Source organism: Seriola aureovittata, chromosome 16, assembly GCF_021018895.1.
Source record: "Seriola aureovittata isolate HTS-2021-v1 ecotype China chromosome 16, ASM2101889v1, whole genome shotgun sequence".
NCBI lineage: Eukaryota > Metazoa > Chordata > Actinopteri > Carangiformes > Carangidae > Seriola > Seriola aureovittata.
The window spans coordinates 22,316,476-22,339,072 of record NC_079379.1 but is presented as its reverse complement, the minus strand read 5'-3'; the positions used below and the strand labels follow the sequence as shown (position 1 = coordinate 22,339,072).

Below are 22,597 nucleotides of genomic sequence, written 5' to 3'. Positions count from 1 at the left end.
CAGTTTTAGTTTTACAGTACATTATTTGCTGATCCTTTTTATATTGAGCCGACCTTGAACCAGGTTGTCAACAGTTCCTTTGGTTTGTGTGCAGCACTTGTCTTTTTAGCCGTCCCTTTAATTAATCATGAGCAGCTCAGAACAGAAGTTCCCAAACTTCTTTGCTTGTTTCACTGCCTTTAAAAATAAGTAATTAGAGCTGCAACAATGGGTCAATTAATTGATGAGAAAATAATCAGCGACTACTTTGATATTCAGTTAATTGTTTTCAGCTTTCCAGCTTCTCAGATGTGACAATTTGCTGTTTTGCTTTGTCATATACGTAAATCATAAAGCTTGGGATTGTTGTCACCGTTGTCTCAGAGAAACGGTGAAATGGCAATTTTTTTCACTATTTTTTTTTATACCACTTCACAGATTAAAGGGTTCGTTGATTAATCAAAAGTGACAATGACTCGTTAGTTTCAGTCCTGGAAGTAACGCCTCCTTCTGACCCCTTGACAAACTGTCAGTTTTATGTTTTATGTTGAGCAGTTTAATCAAAGGGATTTTTGTCTTTTCACATTCTTTCATTTATATAATTTTGGAGGCTTTAATAAGTTTGCCCCCCCCCCCCCCCCCCCCCCCCGAGTTTTTCAGACGATTAAAGGAAAGAGTCTGAAAAATAGATAGAAAAATAATAATAGAATTTTTTTATTTATTTACCACTGTTCTCTAGAAAGAGCTGAATCATTTGGTCCAAAATGAACTCAGTGACTGTAGTGAATTAATATATATTAATGACAATGATGTAGTATGAAGTAAGAAACCTCAGATAATTATAGAAGATTCATTCATTTTTAATAAGCCACCATGTTTGCAGGTTTTTGGGTTAGTGGTGGATATGAAAACAAAGTGACCCTGAAGTTGTTTTTATTAATGGCTCAAAATATATTATTAACACCAATGCAGCTATTAATTAGGAGCAGGGTTAGGGGCTGTAGTTAACCCTTAAATCCTTACAGTGTTTGCCCTGTTAGAAAGTGGTACAGAAATGATTTATTGTTCCGAGAGAATTGGTCTTGTTATTAACTGGGTAGGTGCCGTTATGCTTTGCAGTAGTGAGAGAATGGTTCCTGAAGGAGGCCAAATTATCACTTCAGTAATAAATGAGTCACTGATGTCTCTTTTGTTCAGGGGGCTCCCCAGCGAGAAGAAATGTTGACCCTCCAAGTTAAAAATACCACGTTGCATCTGAATGGTCAAAACCTCCGAGTGGCAGCTAAAAATGGCAGCATTTCAAAAACACCTGGCCTCCATCTGTCAGCGACACATGGGAAGGAGGCAGTGGGTCAGCTTACGGCCTCCCCGCCGGCCCAGGAGGGCACGGCACAGTTGGACTTGTTGTTGCTCAAGTCGTCCAGGCCTGACTCAGAGAGAGAGGCCGAGAATGGACCCGTGAGACGCCCTCTGAAGCTCGCCCCGCTGGAGCTGCCGGAGGAGGTGAGGGAGGCTCAGAGGCAGAAACTTAAGTTTATCCAGCAAGAAGCCAAACCTGCTTCCTGTAAGCTGGATGGACTGAATGTGTCCAAAACAAGGAAGGCGAAGTCCTGTGTGAGGCAGAGGCCGCTAACAGCTGCTGTGTGTCCTTCTGCTTCCACTCAGCCTCCCAAAGCGCAACAGCAAAACAGATCCTCGAGGCCCCAGCTGACCCGCTCCAGCCCCATAGAGCACAATGGAGACAGGCATCTGGAGGATGTGGTGTGTCGAGGTACCCCAGCTCCTCTGCGCAGCAAACCTGTCCCTCCTTTACTTTCCCCCAGAGTTAAAGCTCAGGCGGCACGTGTCGGACAGGCCACATGCCAGAACCCCGGCGGCCTGCAGCAGGAGACGGACAGGAGGCGACTGAGGCTGAGGAGAGCACAATGCCTCCAAGAGGATCAGTGCAATTCACACACGTCAACAGGGGGATTATCTGCAGATGAAGGCAAGCTGGCCCAAGGTGTGCGAGGCAAAGGGCAGCAGGCGGAGAGGACGCTGAGAGAGCAGCCGCACTCTGGAAAAGACATCAAGGAGCCTCCTGCGGCCTCCTGGGAGCCGGGCAGCATCAGGAAGAGCCATCAGGTGGTTTGCTGTCAGCAGTCCGAGAGATGCAGCCTGAACCGGCAGCCGGCTGAAGGTGAAGAAAGCAGTGGACATGCACTTGACAGTGTGAAGCCAGGTGCTTCTAACTGGAGATTAAAGAGGAAAAAACCCCTGATCACAAAGCATAACGATGCAGTCCCTCTGGAGAACCTCCAACTGTGATTGGACTGGAGCTTTCACTTGTGCAGCTCGGGACTTTGCAAAACGTCGTCGTGCTTTGACATGCACTCGTATCATGAGGAGAACCCGTCAGAACCAGCTAATCCATAGTCTAATAAACAGTGATATAAAAGATGCATGAACCAAATCATGTAAACTGAGCATCAGCTGCTTTTTAAACTCCTTCTAACGAGCCCAGATGTGTCAAATCTACTTTCTAATCACACAACAACACAAGCAAATAAAGCAAATTTTAGAAAACTCGTTCGCAGTGTTTCTTTCTATCTATTCATCTTCTTCTTCACAAAATTCTGTAAAGCAAAACAAAAACAACTAATAATTGTTGCTTTAGAGTCATAAATCTGCTGGATAACAGAGACACACGAGGTAAACTACAACTCTTAGATACTGAAACGAAATGATGCACAGAGAAAGTAAAAGAAACAGCTGCTCCTCACGTAGCTCTCCCCCGAGCTTCTCTCTCACTAAGATTACTACTAATAAGAATAATAAGAATAATAAGGTATAAAATAAAGTCATGTGTCTCGAGCTGGGGACGCGTTCCTCAGGTTCCTCTGTTTATTTTAATATCACTTGTTTTGATAACAGATAGAATCGACACATCTTCTTCATCTATGGCTCTGCTCGTGTCTCCTAATAAACACAGTTCAGGACAAAAGGAAATTCGGATTCTCCAGATTTTTGTAATATCACTGCACTGAGCAGATGCATCGAGGCGTCTTTTTTTAGTTTTTGCATTTGTTGCACTTTTATTTCCGTCTGTTCTGCCGAGGTAACATCTGTTTAATACTCACTGCTAATGGACCTAAAAGTGGTTTCTAGCATTTTTTCTTTTCCCAAATTAATTTTTAGATTTTTAGATTTTTAGAGTAGATCACTGGTGATATTTTAGTTTGTGGAGTTGAACAAACTGCCGACATTAGACATTAATTCTTTGTTTTGTTGTAAATGTATGAGCCAATCAGTGAAGTGATAAAAGGTTAAAGGCACAAATTAAATCTTTTAAGGCCTTTTCGCTTCCAGGTCTTCAACTTTAGTGTCATAACACTAAACAGAGTTTCACTGGATGAGTTGTTTCATTTAAACAACACAGTCAATGATACTGAGTCGCCACTAACATTAGATGTGTTGGCAACACTTTGTTCATTTTAGCATTACAGTAATTAACCCTGTAATAAATGGTTTACAACACAGTATAATGTCATTGTAAGCAGATATAAGTGTTTATTAATGTATTTGTTATTACTTATTACTACTGTGGACACCCAGAAGTGATGGCCGCTGTACAAACAGATAATCAATGATAATGGCATTAAAATACAGCTTCATGGGAGAAGTATTACATGTAATAAATGTGTAAATGTCTGTTCACTGCTTTTCAGTTCTAAATAGGTGGTGAAACGAACCTCTGAAGGAAAACAGCAGCGCAGCAGAGGTGTGTTGTTCGGCACGAAGCCAGACTCACATCAAGTTCATTAATGGTCTGGTGGACTTTCCCTTGTGCTCCAAAAATAGAAAATAAATAAATAAATGAACAGTATTTCATAAAAAAGTATGAACCAGGTCGCTCTAAGTTATGAGCTGTCCCATTTCCAAAAGCTTCTCCCCGGATCAGAGCGTGCACTCATTCAATTAGGCGGAGCACACAGCGAAGCTTCTGGCACAAAACATGAAGAGCTGCACCGCTGTGAGTGTGACACAGTACAAACATGATTTAAGCGGTATGATCGGTAGTTAAATTAAAGGACGTTTACTGATTAACCAGCAATCAATAGACACTGTTGTATGACAATGACCCGACCGTTGGACCTGCTGAATGTCCCATTCTCATCTCTAACTTCAATAATAGAAAAGAAGGAACCAAACCGTTCACTCTCCTCTAATGGATCTATTTTTAGCGTTCCTGCTTTTCTAATTTAAAACATTACTTCCAGCTCTGAGCGGGAGTTTCCTCCTCGAAAAGTAGGAGCAGCCGAGCTCGTGTTTGATGTTCCCACAATGCTCTGCGCTCTGGGAAGATTTAGGTGATGCTCAAAGTTCCTTTCGTGAATGATGGCTGGTCTGACCTTTGGTTACTAGCCAGACAGGTAACACTGTGCAATATAACTGATGATCTCACTGTCCGTGTTCTCACGCATCAGTTTTACCTTTGGCACATGAACCGTGCTCCATGCTGCGACTCATACGTGTTTCTGTCTTTATTAAACTTAACTTCACCGAAGAAGACGAATATGTTAAAAGACAGTTCACTCAGCGAGCTCCTACAGAGCCAAGACACAGCCTCTGCTCCTCCTGTGCCACACTTTACTGTTTAGAGGGTTTTCTCTGCGCTGATCCACTATTCCACTGAAAATCTCTCAGAGGATTATTATAAAATATTGCCTCTCTGTAGAATTAGAAAACAGAATCAGAATCTGAAACACTTTAATGATGCCCGCAGGGAAATTGCTTTGTTACGATTGCTCAAGAAAGTGAAAATAAGAACTACCATGAAAACAGTCCTATAAATACACAGAAAGTGCACGGTAGAATGACAATATGGACAATAATGCAGTAGATTAACAGTAGATGAACTGTAATGTGTAAAGTTAAACTGTGGGTCACTAGTAAACTAAAAGTAGTTGACCAGCAGAGGACTGACGGAGATGACCGGACCTGCTGAGTCTCTGGCTGACCGCTGTAACACTGTATACAGCGTGTGCAACAGTGTGCGAGCGTTTTAACAACATCCACCTCTCCGCAACCGCATGCACACAGTCTAGCTCCACCCCCCCCCCACCCCCCACCCCCCACCCCCCCCACCAGGTCTGAGCCAACTCTCTGAATCGGTTTGTTGAGTCTGCTGGTGTCGGCCACCCTCAGGCCACTTCCCTCAGCGGACCGGACTACCTGAGGCGACTTCCTGTAGAGAGCCGCAGAGTTCCTGCTGCAAGTGGACACCCAGGTATTTGTCCTCCTTAATTACAAAGTGTCTTTGAAAAGTCTGTAACTTGCTTCTTGGAAACTTTTGTCAGCTTGAAATCACAAAAGTTATAAAGGGCTCCGGAAACAACAACATCCGTAGAAACTTGTCAAACCAAACCTGCGTTTAAAAATACACTTCCCTGCTGTGACGGGACGGAATCGCACTTCAGAAGAGTAATGCCGACTCAAGTGACATCACTTGAGTCAGGTTATCTCACTTCCTCTACAGCCACTAAAGGCTTTATACAACTTTTTACACACCCGGTAGTAAACCCACACAGATATGTAATATTTGACATGTCCCTAATATGTACATATAAAAATTCGATATGGTTATGTATGTTTTTCTTATTAATTTCTTATTAATTTTAAATGTGTTTTATCTTCCCATTCCAGCAAAGTGGTCTCAGAGTTTTTGGAAGCGCAACTTTAAAACTCACTTCTTCCCTCTCACAGGATGAAAATCCCCACACACAATTAGACTACCTCAAATTCTAATTCTTAAAGTTCTACCTAAGTTTCTAACTTTAAAAAACAAAATTTGCCTAATCTGTTCTGCTGCAACATTCACATACACACGTTAATATTTTGTTTCATATTTTGGACGGCTCGCCTCTCTCTCTCTCTGATGTGGGAGGCTGAAAGCTGGCTGTCTGTCAGATGACAGATGGCGTTCTCCAACACCACACGGTGCCCGCAGCCTCTCGCTCACCCTACATGCTGGTCACCTCTTTAGCCCTCTCACATAAGGCGACAGACGGTTCCTCAGACTGACACCATCACTCATATCGTGCATCTGCCCCAAATCATCAGCCCACTTCCCTTCCACTCCACACCGAGCCTATACATAGCCTGGCCTGCGCTCGCTGTTTTTTCCTTGGCTACAAAGGCACTGCAAATAGGCCCTGGATGTGATGGCTAGCTTGTTTGTTGTCCATGACTTTCAAATATTGACACCGTGCGTTTGCAGTGTTTTGGTGCCTTCGACAGCTGCGCGGCAAAGATTTGGATGGATTTCTTAATGCGGCAAAAAGCATGTGGCGACAGCTGTATTAGCACTTTAAAGAGGAAACTTCTTCCAAGGAGCTGCCAACATGAGACTTGTGATGCAGAACACAGAGAGTCTGCCGGGCAGGAAGTCTGACACGGAGCTGCTGTGTTTCACTGCTGCTTCCTCTCCTGCCGGGAGCATGATGATAAGAACATCAGTGCAAACTGCATGTGAACCCTCTGAGAGTAGATCACATGTAGATCTACAAGTTCACAGACACTACTGAGTTTTCTATCAACAAGGACGGGACAGGAAGTGAAAGAATTGCAGGATGAAATATAAAAACGTGCAACATACTGTGTTTTGTGACTGTGACTGTTTTACAAAATAGATATAAGATAAAATAAAAACTTTAAAGGTCCCATATTTCACATTTTTACAGTGTTTTATTTGAAGTGTTGATCCATGAGAAGATATATTTGTGGTTTTAAGAACCAAAAACAATCTCAGTGTAGTTCTACATCTCTTCTCTCAGGCTTCTCTCTGGAGCTCTAGTAACAACAAGTCGGTGAACCAATCAGAGGAGAGGAGGCTCTGACTGCTTTGTTGTGACATCACAAAGTTACAGAAGTCTGGACAGTTTGTTTTAAGGCTCAGTTTCTGAACACAGGCTGTGTGCATTTCTGTGTGGACTGAGGCTTTGATACTTTCACAGTATTAATATAGAAGCTAGAGCTGATCTATAATCACACAACACATCTGCCTTTATACAATATGGGACATGTAATCACCTATGAGGATAATGGGATTTAGCAAAAAAAGGAAACAGTAAAGGTTCATGATGCAAGAAAACAAAGTATGACTAAGAGCAACAGAAACTACTGAGTCACCTAAGTAAATGAGTAAAAAGATGTATGAAAAAGGACTTAAAAAATGAAAGATGTGCGGCCTGACATGATTGTAAACTTGTCCAAACAGCTCGACATGAGCGATGCAGATCACAGAGCTTTACTGTAAGTCAGTGCAAGGACAGGCATTTAACACAAAGCTGCGAGCACAAGTGTTCTGTAATCATTTCCCAAAGTTAAATACAGCCTTTCTTCATGAGTGTGTGGCTGGTGGAAGCCAAACGTGGGCCCGGCCCACCACCGGCCCCAGGGCGGCTCCGCTGTGGCTATCACAGTGGCAAAGGCCGGACAGTTGAGGCGGTTGCCAAGAAGCCGTTGCCTTTTCTTTTGAGGGCAACACTTCAGATGGGTGCAGCCGTAAAGCAGGGAGAGGAAAAAAAAAAAAAAAAAAAAAGGACAAAAATATCCAGAAAGTTGGGTCTATAATTGGCTGCGCCTCTCAGCCTTTTTTTATGTGCGAGCACAGCCCAGCAGAAGCCACCTCGTCCCCCAGTGAAATCCAACACTTTCCCCCCTCGTAGTTCCCTCCTACTCTGTCCACCCATCCACAAGGTTGCTTGGGAGCTCACCTCACCTCACTTTTTTAACAAACACCGTACACTGGATTGTCACCCTGGAATATATAATAATCTCATCGTGACTGCTGGCGCCTGTGGGGGGGAGGTATTTTGGATTATTATCACCTGATAATGATGCTGCCCCGGTGCTGATTCAGGGTGTGAGCGCTGGAGGCAGAGAGAGACTGACACCTCCACTAACGCTGACTGAGTGACAGGACAGGTAAGACAAAAAATTAGCTTCATATAAATCACCCATCTGTCTCTACTCTCTTTTAAAAACTCACTCTAAGATGATTTTTTTTCATTCTTTAGCAGGTTTGAATTGTTGTTTTGTTTTTTTGTATCCACATGTTCAGATGCTCTATCAGAGAATAGACCTTTTCTTTTTTTTTTTCCTCCTCTTCTTCTTGGGTTGCACATGGGAGAAAAAAAAGAAAAAAGAAAAGAAGCTCTTTCTGTTTTTTACATTGTGGAAATGATAAACGTGGTGCTTCTGTTATAGACATCTACGTTGCAGTCCCAGGTCTGCCATTGAGAGAGGAAGTGGAAACAGGCCTGATGATACAGACCCACACATTGTAAGGAATCTGACTTCAGGTTCAGATGTTGACGGAGGCAAAACAGCTTGTTTTCAGCTTTACCTTGGATACTGTATCTGCTTGTAGAACTGCGGATTAATTCAACACAGCACTGGGGAGACCCATACAATGTATTTAAATGTAATCAGAGATGAAAGGGAGACAAATTACGGTTATGTTAGACTTATACAAAGTTGGGTAAAGAGGATTAGGAGCATGAATACAAATCTTATTCAGCTGCTTTCATAGAGAAGCAGAATTTCTTCCTTTTTTTTTTTTTTCACTGACGTCTTGCTGGGCTGAATTTCTCTGATTTTAAATGCTACACTAATGGAGGTAATTAGAGCGATTCAGCTAGCGTGCTTATTCTGCTCATTAATGGCAGCAGTGAAACCAAGACGGCTAGCAGAAATAGCCCAATGGAGAATCAGATAAGGAAACTGGTATCTGGAGGCCAGAGCACTTTGCTTCACCCACAGTTAATAATGCACTCTCTATTTCACATGCTGTAGAAGCCAAACCACCGTCAACAGGCTGCTGTTCTTAAACCTGTCTCCCTCCTCAACATTTCCTGAAATTACTTTCCATTTAAATCACTTTCTGTTTCATTTAATACTCTCTCATTTTGCTTTTTTTTTTCACTTTTTAGGCCCAAATTTCCTCCGTTTGTTGTCATAACAAGTCTGAAATATGCTTTAAAGATGGCAAAATATTTTGCTTTAAAACAGGAGAAACAAGTGTCAATGGAACAACAATCATAACAGTGCGATATATTAATACAGCACAGTACATATCTCCAATTCATTTCATATGATATAAGCTAAAAAGATCGGTGCCACTCTCATATCTGTGCATTAAATATCAGCAGTGCGAAGAAAGTAAAGTGTATTAAACAATCTCGATAGTTAGCTACTGCTACTCGGAACAAGAGCCACTAATGTGAGTGAGGCAAGTGTCGCAGACAAGGTTAAGAGATGGTACGGTCCACTTTAGGGGTGACTGAAATTGTGTCACAAGATATTATATGCAATATTTTGTAATATTTGAAATTACAGGTAAGAAGCACATATAAATGTTTCAACCTGCCCCCCAAACTGTTGTTTTTTCCTTTTTTTTTTTTTTTGGGGGGGGGGGGGGGGGTCCAATTCTTAATCAGGGAGGTCAGACCAGCCCTCAATATCAGGCTATAGTCTGGAAACAGGAAGAAACTGTCAGTGTGGTTCTGTCCGAATGCAAAAAAAAATCTGCCTACCAGCACTTACTTACTTCACACAACCGATGTGTTAAAGTGAAAATTTGCAGCTTTACTTGCCGCTGAGTGATTAATGGATGTGGAAAAAAAGCTTCCTCACACTTAAGCATTTTTGGAGCCATAGGGCAAATGCACTGGAGCCGTCCTCCAGCTGAACCAATCGAGAACCTGCTCGTCTGAGGCTGATTTCCTGTTGATACAAATGGGACAAGATAATCAAATTCTGCAAATTCTGATGACTCATCTCAGCTGCTGTGTGTGCGTGTGTGTGCGTGTGTGTGTGCGTGTGTGTGTGTCACGTCATGAACCGTGAAGCTGCAACACCCGGTGTCAGCACAACACTAAAATCGCCTTAAAATCCAGCTCCATTCCTGAAAGCCTGGAGTCACCGCTCGGGGCTGAGAAATAATCTGGCAAATAACTTCCCGCAAAAACGTAATTTGCCATTTCTCCACCTCTTCACTTTGTACATATCAAGTAAACAAGGTGAAATGTGTTAATAGTTCACTTTAGATATCCTTTTTTTTTCGTTGGACAGAGCCAGAGCGACTATTTACACCAGTTTCCAGTCTTTATGCTAAGCTAACCGAACTGTGATCTTGGTCTGGGCGATACTTAATGCTCAGATATGAGAGTTTTCATCTAACTTTCTGCAAAAGAAGGGAATACATTTCTCAACTATTTATACTCAAGTAAAGTACCCCTCTAAATATTTCATTAGGAGCGGATGCTGTTCACCTCTGGGATACAAAAACATTAACAACATAATGCAGTGGAAATATCAGATTGCACAGGAAGGTGGTCAAGGATGGTAAAAGACTTTTCAGGGCATTTTCATTGCTTTACAAGTTGTGCGTAAGTCAGACTTTCCTTAACCTCCCCCTGATGACCCCCCCCCCCCCCCCCCCCCACAGTGAGACGCTCATCCAGTCAGTAAGAGCCCGTGTTATGGCTACGGTCAGTCACACATCAGCCCTAATGTCAGGCATCACAACCGCTGGTCTACAGTGCACGCGAGAATAGTTTTGTGTTTATACTGACAGCGCCACCCGGGCAAAACAGCCTCATAAATGAATCCAACAGAGAGGGGCTGATACGCCCTGTGAAACACACTGGTGGATCGGCTCAGCATCTCCAACTATATCTGGTGCAACATCAGCAAACTGTGCTCTCCTGACGTTCTTTAACCGTCTTGTGGGTGGAAATGGTTTGGCAGCAGGTTCCAGCAATCTTTGTTGAGTCCGGTTTTCTCTGGATGAAATATTCACTTGATGCTGTTGAGAGATGACAGCTGTATTTCAGACTTTAAATTATCATGTCCTGACAGTGGAGAACATTTCCTGCCAGCTTCCATACCAGAAATTAAAACAGGAGACAATAGAAAATACTGGGCAATGAAGGGGAGGTGAGATAAAGAATTTCTTCTTCTCTGGATCCCAGGGTTTCCTTTTCTTTCACATACATAAAGCGTGTGATGCAATTTTAAATCAGCTTTCTACTAGTGCCTTTTCACTGTAAAGATGTGGCAGCAGCCATTGTAGAAAGCCTCCTTTTTTTTTTTTAATAACTATCCCCCTGCACTACAGGAAAGGCTTCATCCACTTTGGTTTCTCGGTTGGAGAGAAATTATCACAAATTGTGTTCATTCGTGGTTCAGTGATGAAAAGGTGCAAGGGACAGTTTTGGCAAGACAGGATTTAGATTCTGAAATGTTTCCTAATTCAGCGGTGCATTTATAAAACTGGCTGCAGTGTCTGCTAGAGTTCATGTGACAGTGAGTTGTTGATGTTTCCACTGACCTTTCCACAGACTGAACAGCTTGATGGTGGTAATAAGCTAAACAAAACAGACCCATATTGAGGCCGAGATGGAATTACGAGTGGGATTTAGGATCACCCTGGTCTTGGTCATCCTGGCCTTGACTCTTTCTGGTGAGAGAGTGGAAGCACAGAGGGCAGGTAAGACCATTAAGACTGAAAACTCTAGACCCCATATTGACTGTATGTGAGAAGTGATTAAATGCTCCTGTATCTGCTTTCTCCAGGGTGTAAAAGTGTCCACTATGACTTGGCGTTTATCCTGGATACCTCATCCAGTGTTGGAAAAGAGAACTTCGAGAAGATCAGACAATGGGTGGCCAACCTGGTGGAGTCTTTCGATGTGGCCGCAGAGAAGACGAGAGTAGCTGTGGTTCGCTACAGTGACAGACCCACCACTGAGTTCAACCTGGGGAAACACAGGACCCTGGAAGATGTGAAGCGAGCTGCCCGTAATATACGCTACCTGGGGGGAAATACAATGACCGGGGACGCCATCAGCTACACCACCAACAACATCTTCACCGAGCAGAACGGAGCAAGGCCCGTCGCCAAAGGCATCCAGAGGGTGGCCATCCTCCTCACAGATGGCCGAAGCCAGGATTATGTTCTGGAGCCCTCTAAGGCAGCTGCCAAAGCCGGCATCAGGATGTTCGCCGTGGGCATCGGGGAGGCGCTGAAGGAGGAGCTGGAGGAAATCGCAGCCGAGCCAAAGAATGCCCACGTCTTCCATGTGACGGACTTTAATGCCATTGACAAGATCAGGGGCCGGCTGAGGAGGAGGCTGTGCGAGAGTAAGTCAGCCATCAGGCTCGGTGCCAACACATCACTCACACTGAATGCCACATGGCCTCTTTTTTTTGAAGCCTCTCTTTTAAAGTCTGCCTGCCTCACCCTGAACGTGCACTTAATCAAATTAGACTCTTATTTTAACCTTTAACCACCGTACGGAGGAAAAGGCCCAAACCACAAAACCCCACCCTAACCACAGAGAGCTGCTGCACATGTACACAGTGCTGTCACGGCCTCTATTCGCCTGAATATGAAGAGTGTGAGGGGGATGATTCAAAAGCTGGCTTGTAAATGACAGTTTTCTAACCAAGACATTTCTGTGGTTCAGCTGTCTTTTTCACTGCAGAGGTGTTTAGCACTGGAAAGCCTGTTTAACCCAAATAGTTTTTCCACCCGTGCGCTGAGAAAGTCCTTCACACTCACACACAGGCGTAGCAAGTAGTTTACACAGCCAGACGAATTAGCAAAAATAGGCTCAAAAAGTAAAGTAACAGCCTTATGTTGTCCAGTAGTTGTGTGAAGAAGTATCTGCGTGCGAGTGTTTGCATGGAGAAGATGGATGCTTTGCACTCCAGCGCTTGAAATTCCTGCCTAAAATTAGCCAGACGGGAAAGAAAAGGATGCCATAAGTCTTAGCCACAGCAAATACAAAAACGGAAATGACATGATTACACGGTTTTAGTGCAGAGATGAGCATTGACAAACTCTCACTTTAATTTGGCTCTGAATTGTCAGGATATGGCAAAAGTAGAGATTCCACTGGAGAGAGACTCTATAACACCTTCATTCTTTTTTAAGACCGTATCATCTTGCAGAGTGATGCTGGTGCAAGGGCAGACTGGAGATTCATTTTATAGCCTCTGACCTTTGACCTTGCTCTTTGACTTCCAAACTGCCAACCAGTAATGTAGGTTATAAATTGCGAAACATTGTAGAACTAACCAAAGGCTAAATTTACACTGAAAGAGCGTTCCACTATTTTCTTTCTGTAATCTCTAAAATCACCACGAGTGAGTCTCTAAGTATGTCAGTGGTCAGCACAACTGGGCTCCCTGAGCAATGCGAGTTATTTTCACCCCGAAAATTATAGATCTAATGTTTCAAGTGGGTCCAGTGCAGCCGCTCCAGTGTCCATGTTGAATGTTTTCACCTTTTAATCCATAGGTTTAAAAAAAGAGCACTGTTTATTCTGCACTGCAAGGATTCCTTAACGCGTGTGTGGCCTTGCTTAAGAATACCAGCACACACTTGACCTTACATAACCCCAGTGACACCGGACTCTTAACATCAAAGCCCTTGTGTAACACCTAGAGTGTGTTTAAAGGTCCTTTATTTTGCACTTTTCCAGTGTTTTATTTGAAGTTTTGATCCATTAGAAGATTATTTGTGGTTTTAAGAATCAAAAACCATCTGAATGAAGTTTTACATCTCCTCTCTCAGGCTTCTCTCTGGAGCTCTAGTAACAACAGGTCAGTGAACCAGTGAGTCAGTTTCTGAATACAGGCTGTGTGTATTTCCCTGTGGACTGACAATAAATTATATAAATAAATAAAAAATATATCAATCTCTGGTGACAAAAACAAAAGTATGGTGGAAGTTAGATCTGTCATGGTCAAACTTCTGCTGATGAATATGAACCTGTCTGAGAGATTCATTTCCAAATACAGGTTTTACATTGCTTCCATTTTAACTCACAGCCGGATGCCTAAATTATAGTTTTAGGCCCACAAGTGCAGGGAGTTGCTCGGCTATCTAGCATGCTAAGTCTCAGAGCTGTGAAACAACACTGTCTTTAAAAAAAAGAGTGACGCACTTCCATTCATTCACAGAATCGTAATTTTTGGTGGACGTGCTGGTTTCATAAACAATATAAACCAACTATCCCTTCTGAGATCTTTCCGTATCAATTAAAAAAGACTTTAAGACGGAGGGAAAAAAGACTCCCTGAATTTCACTGCTAAACAAACACAAGTCAGACACAAACAAGGACAAAGTGTTTACAGCTGAAATAAAAAATAAACCATGTGAAACTGAAATAAGACCACTTGCAGAATTACTGAAAAGAATGCATACGCTGACAGTTAAATTACCTGCTTGGATTTTCCCATTAGGCATGCTCTGGGCTATGCATGAAACAGAAAAACAAGACATGTCAATGGAGCTGTTCTCATAATGAATGCGGCAAAGGTTAAAAGCCTCTCTGACGTGATGATTTTTATAGCTGTGATTTAAATAAAATTGCAGGGTTTAATAGTAGATGTTTGGCAGATACTTGATCTATTAAGGAAGCTGGAGTGTCTCACTGTGATATCGTGGGCTACAGATAATATTTAGGATTGACAGTGAGGACACAGACACATTGTCGGGCTAATAATAGGTTTAATGAGAAGTTCCTCTTCACAGATTGATTACAAACTGATGACAGGATCCTGATTGGCTGTCATTGCCCGGTACATGATAGAAAAATTAATCTTGCCATGTAAAATAGGTGAGTTGGTTTTATTAGTATTCATCCTGTCAGTTGTAAGGTGAAGCAGATAATACTGATATTCACTGATGAGTCCACATGCAGTCATTTCAACATATACAACAGTCTACAGCATTAGTTGGGACATTATTTTTTGTTGCAGCCCTGCTATTTAATGCAGGTTGATAAGTGGAGTTTATGTATATCTGTCTTTATCTTGTCATTCAGATAGTTTTGGGTTTATTTCCTAGGTTTTTAGGTACTTGCATCTGATATTTAATGCATTCGGCATTTTGTGCATAGGGCTTAAAACAAATTAAGTCTACAGCTACGCAAGCAGCTCTGTGAGACCATACGCACACTGGGCACAGCAGTACTTTCAGCTAAATGCTAATGCTATTGTCAGCAATGTAATCAGTGCTTGAAGTGGGCCTGGGTTACCGCACAGGTACACAGTACCGGCACTTCTTTATGTTACTCCACCGTTACTTTTTTTTTTGCGTACTGGCACTTCTCACTAGCTGCCGGTACTCTTAATTCAAATTCTGGCCGATTTGTATTGACCCCAGTGTTTGTTTTTGTAAAAAACGGGCCGGGAGATCTGACAGTAAACTCAACAAACCTGTGTCGCATTGTCCCGCCCACAGCTCCATCTGATTGGTTATACGTCACGAGTAATAGCCTATCACGCTGAAGGCTGCTGAGTAATACTCCGGTTAATAAACGGGGCTGTGTTTCAAAGGGAAGACAGCAGACATCATGAAGTTGTGAGTAGGAGGTAAGACAGGAGACATCATGAAGTAAGCAGTAAGAAGAAGAAGTAATAAACATCACAATCCTTTACACTGAAGTTACAACAACGCCAAACTCTGATGAACAAGTTCATCTGTTGATCCAAGACATGCCGAGCAAGAGAGAGAGAAGCTAGCGCTAACTGCTAAGCTAAAGTAACTAGCGGATCTGAACAGCATGTAAACAACTGCTGAATTTGGGAAAGTCGCTAAAGGGAGCAGAGGGCTCTAGGTGCCGGAGCAGAACTGGTGTAAGTTTAAATGTACATCTGGTAGTTAGTCAGAGGAAGAAAACAGAAACATTAACTGCGTTCAGACACAACAGCAGTAAACTACCAGTAACAGAAACTCCAGAGCCTGGAGATGAGCCACTACACTGACGTCAGCACGTCAGAACGTCAACGGTCACTAACTACTGTTACTGAAAAGACATTTTACTACAGTAGAAGTAAAACCACTGTGTAAAAATGTACTCATTTAAAAGCACAATGTAAGTTGGTTAAACTGTCTCTGAGTAAACCTGTTCCATTTGGAATGGGAGGGGTAAAACATGTTATATGGGGATAATAATAACATATGGTAAAACTATTAAATTAAAGAGCATCTTTAGGCTGCCAGGTGTATCAGTTCAGCACTGAAATCAACCACTAAATTCCAGTCAGGCACTTTGAAGGATGTACATACAACTGATAATTACTAATATATACTCAGTTGTCATTTATTAGGATCTTGTAGCTAAACTGATGCAGTCCAAATACAACAGTCCTGTAGCAAAACCTGCTGCATGAAGGTTATGATTAGTTTTTGTTAAAATCGTTTTAGACAGTTGTTGATTCAACTGTCAGGAGCTGTATTGTATTATACAGAGAGGTGTGAGAGAGAGAGAGAGAAGCAACGGCTAAAGTAAGCAGCAAATCTGAACAGCATGTAAACAACTGCTGAATTAGTGAAAGTAGCTAAAAGGAGCAGAGGGCTCTGAGTGCTTGAGCTGAACTAGTGTAAGTTTAAATATATGGCAGGTCACTGTGTGAGCAACTCTGTGAGGATGTACTTGGGCGCACTTCTGCTTTGAGCTAAATGTGAGAATGCTAACATACTCACAGTGACCATGTTAGGATGCGGATATTTGCTGGTAAGCACTAAACATAAAGTACATCTGAAGTACAAATTAAAAATCTGATGTCACAATTGCTAGACTAGATGAATAGTTATGGGATCATGAAAGTTATTATAATTCCTCCTGTCTGTCATGACCTGGATGTCTCTGCTCCAAATTACATGGCAAGTCACCCAATGGTTGTTGAGATATTTCAGTCTGGACCAAATTAGTGGATTCACTGACTGACCAACATTGCCAGCCCTAGACCCACACCAGGAGCCAGTCTAAAAATTCAACAGAACTTAGTCTTTCCAGAAACAGCATCTCTGTTACTCCAGAAAAATCCACAGACCCACCATGAATAGTTTCCATAGAAAGTCCTGTATATCACTGCTGGAGGACATTCATGTACGTTTTCAGTGCTGTGAGAGCCATAAACTAACCACCTCCAAGGTTGAATGGATGTCAATCACATCTCTAAGCCAATGTTTACACATATTAAACAGAGCAGGATACATATCTGCATTCTGCACCAGTGAAGCTGGCATCTTGACGCAAATAGAAAACACCCCTCCTGCCAATAAAAACTCAACCTGATGGTGTTGCCTTTCTCACTGTCATCGGCATCACTGAAATATGCGTGAGTGGAAATATAAAACTGTTACTGCTCTTGGGCCTGTGGATGTGCCCCCTGCACTAGCACAGCCGCCCGACCTCTCACCCACACACTTCACTCCACAGATGTCAGACAGGAGCGATGGAGGGCAGTCTGTCTGGGCTGGTGCTCTTCAGATCACATATCAGTCCCGAGACTGTTTCAATGAGATCACCACATCCTGAAACAATCTAACACTTCACACCTTAATGTCTGACCCCTCATAAAGTTTCAGAATGACTGCTTTTATAAATGAAACAACAAACCGGTCAGATTTCCAGCAGGAATACAGAAGGTTACCAGTAGAGGTGTTTGAACAGTTCTCTACCTTTTGTTCCTATGAGAGGATCATACTTTGACTTAAAATGTGCCAAACTGAACTACTGTCCTTTCTCCTCAGATGTCCTGTGTCCAAACATGAAGGTTCAACCTGATCGCTTTAAGCCCAGCAGCACCAGTTATGGTCTTGAAGAGGTTCCAGGTATGTGCAAAACTGCAGCTTTCCTAACAGCAACATGCAGCACTGGCTACACTTGACAACCACAAAGTCAACTCTTTATTTTGCAAAGCATTTCCTACACTCCCACATTTAGCCTTTTCACATGAAGAGAAAAAAAAGAGTTTTTTTTTTTACTTGTTTATATACAGAGTTTTCACCTACAATTTTCCTCCATTTCCATCCGATTGGAAACTGAATTGGTTTTATTCATGACTTGGGAAAGTGCTTTTTTCTGGCACATTTATTTTCTGTATTGTTTTATGCTGCCAACATTAAAAACTCAATATAGTTGCAAAAACAAAACGCTGTCAAATTTGAATTTACCAATTTTACCCACTTGACATGACATGACAGCTTTGCCTACAGTTCAAGGCCAGCCATTGACTTTCATCCTTTTCCATTTGATATGAAACACAAACTTGCTTCAGTCATGTAATCCATCTCACTGAATATCAAGTTACTTTCATCTTTGTTGCAACAACATGCATTCAAACATGTTTAGCAAAATATAAAGTTTGCATTTATTTGAGATTATTGACACCACTCTAACGTTTATAAAGTATTATGAAGTTACTGCTACTTAGCTTAGCATAAAGGCTGCTAACCTCTTTCAAAGGATCTCTCCAAAGGAAACTAAATCCTCCATACAGCACAAATATACCCTTGACAAAAATGAATGAACAAGTTGTGGCTCCACAAGCTTTTTTTTACCTTTACCTTGAAAGCTAGCTGTTTTATCTCTGTGTTTATGCTACATTAAACTAACTGGCTGCTGGTGATAGCTTCATATTGACTCTTCTACTGTAACTCTCAGCAAGAAAGCAAATAACTGTATTTCTCAAAATGTCAAACTCTAAATGCAGCTGTGATTTTCAAGCTTGAGAATTAAACTAGTCTTTTACCATGTCAAGCGAATCAGTAGCCCTCCATCGTTTCATGCTTTTATTTCATACATTCCAAGCTGCTGCGTTTAAAGTTTTCTCAGAAGTCTTGAGTAGCGTTTATCCAGAAAGGTCGGATGTTGTTACAAGAGTGTCTTTTGGGGGATGTGAGTTCCTGTCTGTGTCTCCCACCCACATCCATCACACTAAGAGAAAAAACAGATGCACAGACGTGACTGTTTGGACTCCTGATACGTCGAACTTCATGGAGAGAGAGAGATGTCAGAGTGGTGGAAGTCGTGTTTTTGAAATGTCGACTCTTCACACATTTGGCTGGCACAGTTGACGTCTGACAATGTTTGAACAAGGGGTCAGTGGATGAGGCTTTTTTTCAGGACAAATTTTGCCATGAAGATGCTGAGAGAGATTTTGTACAGTGTGTATTTTTTTAATACACACTATTCGTCACAATTTTGTGTAAAAGGAAAAATCCAAGCTGCTGGCATTAGTGGGCTTGAAGTGCACCACACCATACAGTACATTGGCCACACGGCAGGATGTATCCTGGACAGGTTGTCAGTCTATGACATAGCTAACATGTGGACGAACAAACACACTCCTATGGTTCATTTAGAGTTTCCCCTTCATCTAACCTGCCTGTCTTTGGACTGTGGGAGGAAACCAGAGAAGCTGGAGGAAACCCATGCAGACATAACATGTAAACTCCAACCCCCCACCCCCCCACAGTCCAAAGACATGTAGGTTAGGTTAATGGGCGAGTTTGCTTGTCAATATATGTCAGCCCTGTGATAGACTGGCAACCCATCCAGGGTGTACCACGCCTCTCACCCAATGTCAACAACCCTTAAAGGATAAGTGGTATAGCTTTTGGATGGATGGATGTTCCCTCAAGTTAGAGTGACTTTCTGTCAAAGTGAAAAGAAAAAACAGCCAATCAGCAGTGATTTGGCAGCAGAGAGTAGAGGAGTGTCTGCTTCTGATTAGAGACGACAGCATCACTTCCCTCTGTCCAGACACATTAGCCCATCACTGCCACTGGGCGAGCGCTAAATACGCTTCTCTTCTAAACCACGTAGGAATTACAAGAAACTTCAGATAAATCACTGAATCTCACTGATGTTTTCTTAAGCAGATGTACCACTTTGTCAGATGTTGTAAGCACTCTAACTGGAATAAACTCTTTGGGTTGTGCTTTGTTTGTCTTTCTGAGTTAGAGCCTCCTATCCAGGTCTTGTTCTGCTGGAAAATTATATGAGATTTTTTTTTCCCTTTTAGCCAGTAGCTAGGTTATTGTGGAATACACCATAAATATACTGTGGACTACACTGATTTATATTTCTTTTACATTTGGCCACCGGCACCACAAATGAAATGGTGTTCCCTGAGAGCTACTGGTCACTATAATCATTTTAAATCTTTAGTTACTGTCGTGATGTAAGGTTACCAATTTAGAAATTGATTTCTATATCGTAATGGTTCCCACAGTGCGGTCCAAGGAGCACCAGAGTCCATAAGGAGAATTTAGTTTTTCTTTTTGGATGTTGGCACAGCGAGAGAAAGTGTAAGGATGAATATTGATTTTTCTCAACCTATAGCACAGACGGTTGTGTCATACTCAGATCTACTGTGAGAGCCCAAACCTCCATTGGGCAAAATGTTATCAAACAGCGGTCTGAGGTCTGAAGCTCCCTGACATGACAAAGATGTCCGGGGTTTTCCCGACTGCACTAAGTCTATAACTGTGACCGAGCTTCAAGACGCACATTGTCAAAGTTGCGGCTGAGCACATAAAGATTTTCTCTACATGCAGCGATGCTCTAGATAAACAGCACTTATCGTCACGACAACAGCAGCTCCTGTAGGCTCCCGCTTATAATTACACTACAAACGTGTCTCTGCGCCGATGCAGAGAGATTGTAATTCTCCGTGAGAAATGTCAGGAGTATTTGCTGCTGATTATGATTTGACAGCCGAGAGACCTGTGGTTTGAGTCAGACTTGTATTTATCATGGGTTGTATAGTCTGACCCCTCAGGCTAGTGAGCGCACACAAGAGGCTGCGGAGTGTCTTTGTGGCTCTGCGCTCGCTATCTACCGCACGGATGTTGCCATCTGCTCTCTGATCAAAAGAATGCTGTGTGTGTACGTGTTTGCCTTTTCCCCCAGTCACTGAACTCATCTGGCTTTTTCCCGCAGATCACCCCATTGGTCGTTTTTGGCTGTCCAAAATAACTTTTTTTTCGGTTGATTATACACTATCCGCTGCCAGTCCAAATTACAGCTCTGTGCTCAGATGGTCCTCGTGCAGCCACAGAAACGGCGCGGTGAGCAAATGTGCACAATACAAGCATAGTGACAGAGAGCGCCGAGGCCGGCAGATAACTCACAGCTGCAGGGCTTCCTCGAGCAACCCAGCCCAGTAGCCAGACTCACAACCAGCGAAACATGACTTTTGTACAGCGTCACCAGTGCTCAAAAGATAGGGCGGAAGCATTAGATAACCTTGACATTTTCTAGTGCTAAATTGTTATCACTGTTAATTGGATAAATTCTAAACCAAATATTTTTCAGATTTCTATCAAGAACCTTTTTTTTTTTTTCAATTAGCTTTAGATGCTGTGTTTTTGAAAGTGTGAGTCCTTCGGGTTTAAACATGCAAAAACTATCATTAGAGAATAGTTCTGTAGAGCTTTAATCGGCCACTTTCAGATAAGCAAGTTATCCTGATTGAGACTAAAGTCTTTAATGTCTTGGCACAAAGTAAGCACGTGGCAATGTTAAAAAAAAAAACCATGTTGTTAACATATGAAAAAAAGGTGCAGGCCACAAAAATTGACAGGCAAACTTCAGCATTAATCTCTAATTCTCTGTCCTAGTAAATCTAAATTTGCTTCATCCAAAGTCAGTTTGTGTGTGAAGCTTAAAGTATCAAGATCAAACATATAAATTATATAAATCGCAGCATCACACAAACAACAAAAAATTGAGACCCAAAGACAAACTGATCTTTCTGTGTATAGGTCACACTCAGAAGAGACAGCACCTTCTACTGATCAGTGGAGGTAACTGTCAATAAATGGCATCCAAAATGAATGAAAGTCTATGAGACTGAAAAGGTCTTCTTCATGAGTTTAAATAGTCTCCTCTGCACCCAGTAATCTGTAATCCCTCCGTGCATCTGAGACACTTGGTGGCCTTTACTGACAGATGAAAATTTCTGATCCCCTCAGTTATTCAGTCTGTTATGACTGCGCTTGTTTTTAATGTTATTTTTTACTCTGTTGCTCAAGGGCAGCCTGTGTGTCTTACCACCTGTTTCCTGGCTATTTCTAATGACATCCACTGAGCTTCTACCAGACTCTCACGTTACCACCTTAATGTTCTGGTTTCCTCTTTTAAAGATTAGTGCGGCGGTGTTAATGTTCCCACCGGAAACCCTACATTACATAGATTTAGCTGCATTACTGAGGCCTTTGCAGGAATATGTCGAGGCTGTGCTCATCGTGTTGACTCACTAATGGCACAGTCGGCTTTGAGAAGAGCTCAATCCACACAACATAACCACTAGCTTTCAGTGAGATCTGCTGGACAAACTGGCAGCATCAGTGCTGCACGAGCTCTCATCCTGCTGGCATTGCCATAGCTACAGCACATGTTTGTTGTACAAGGGAGTGTCCTTTCTGAACCACCTAAATATGGTCTGTGGTCACACCACTTCAAATCACACACTGCAGGGTAATGTACACACACGTGCACACACCCTCAGACTCACACGAGGACCTTACGAGCAATGGCAACTCGTTTTTTTTTCCTCTGGTTGAAAATCTAACAGATGCTGAATAGCCGTCAAATGGCTCTGTTTTCCAGTTATTCAGTAATAGTAATTGTGACTTGAATCTCTCTCCAAAAAGCCACAAATGCAGTGGCTGCAGGGTGTGGCGGGACTGACCTAATTAAACCTCGGTATACCCCGAGAAATCTGACAAAACCATAAGTCAGCCTCACGACTCAAGAGCCTG

The 22,597-nt window shown here is 42.4% G+C and overlaps 1 protein-coding gene across 3 annotated transcripts in view; it reads left to right on the top strand.

The window, feature by feature from the left end:
* Positions 1-7,507: 7,507 nt before the first annotated feature.
* Positions 7,508-22,597, top strand: part of col22a1 (collagen, type XXII, alpha 1) — a 56,236-nt gene continuing 41,146 nt past the window's right edge. For 2 of the 3 annotated variants that reach the window (XM_056399640.1, XM_056399637.1), the window contains exons 1-5: positions 7,508-7,947; positions 8,230-8,305; positions 11,367-11,515; positions 11,602-12,168; positions 17,579-17,659. In XM_056399640.1, coding sequence (XP_056255615.1) covers positions 11,425-11,515; positions 11,602-12,168; positions 17,579-17,659 — 739 coding nt within the window. In that variant the 5' untranslated portion in view covers positions 7,508-7,947; positions 8,230-8,305; positions 11,367-11,424. The remainder of the gene's footprint in view (positions 7,948-8,229; positions 8,306-11,366; positions 11,516-11,601; positions 12,169-17,578; positions 17,660-22,597) is intronic. The other variant, XM_056399639.1, reaches the window with a different exon arrangement.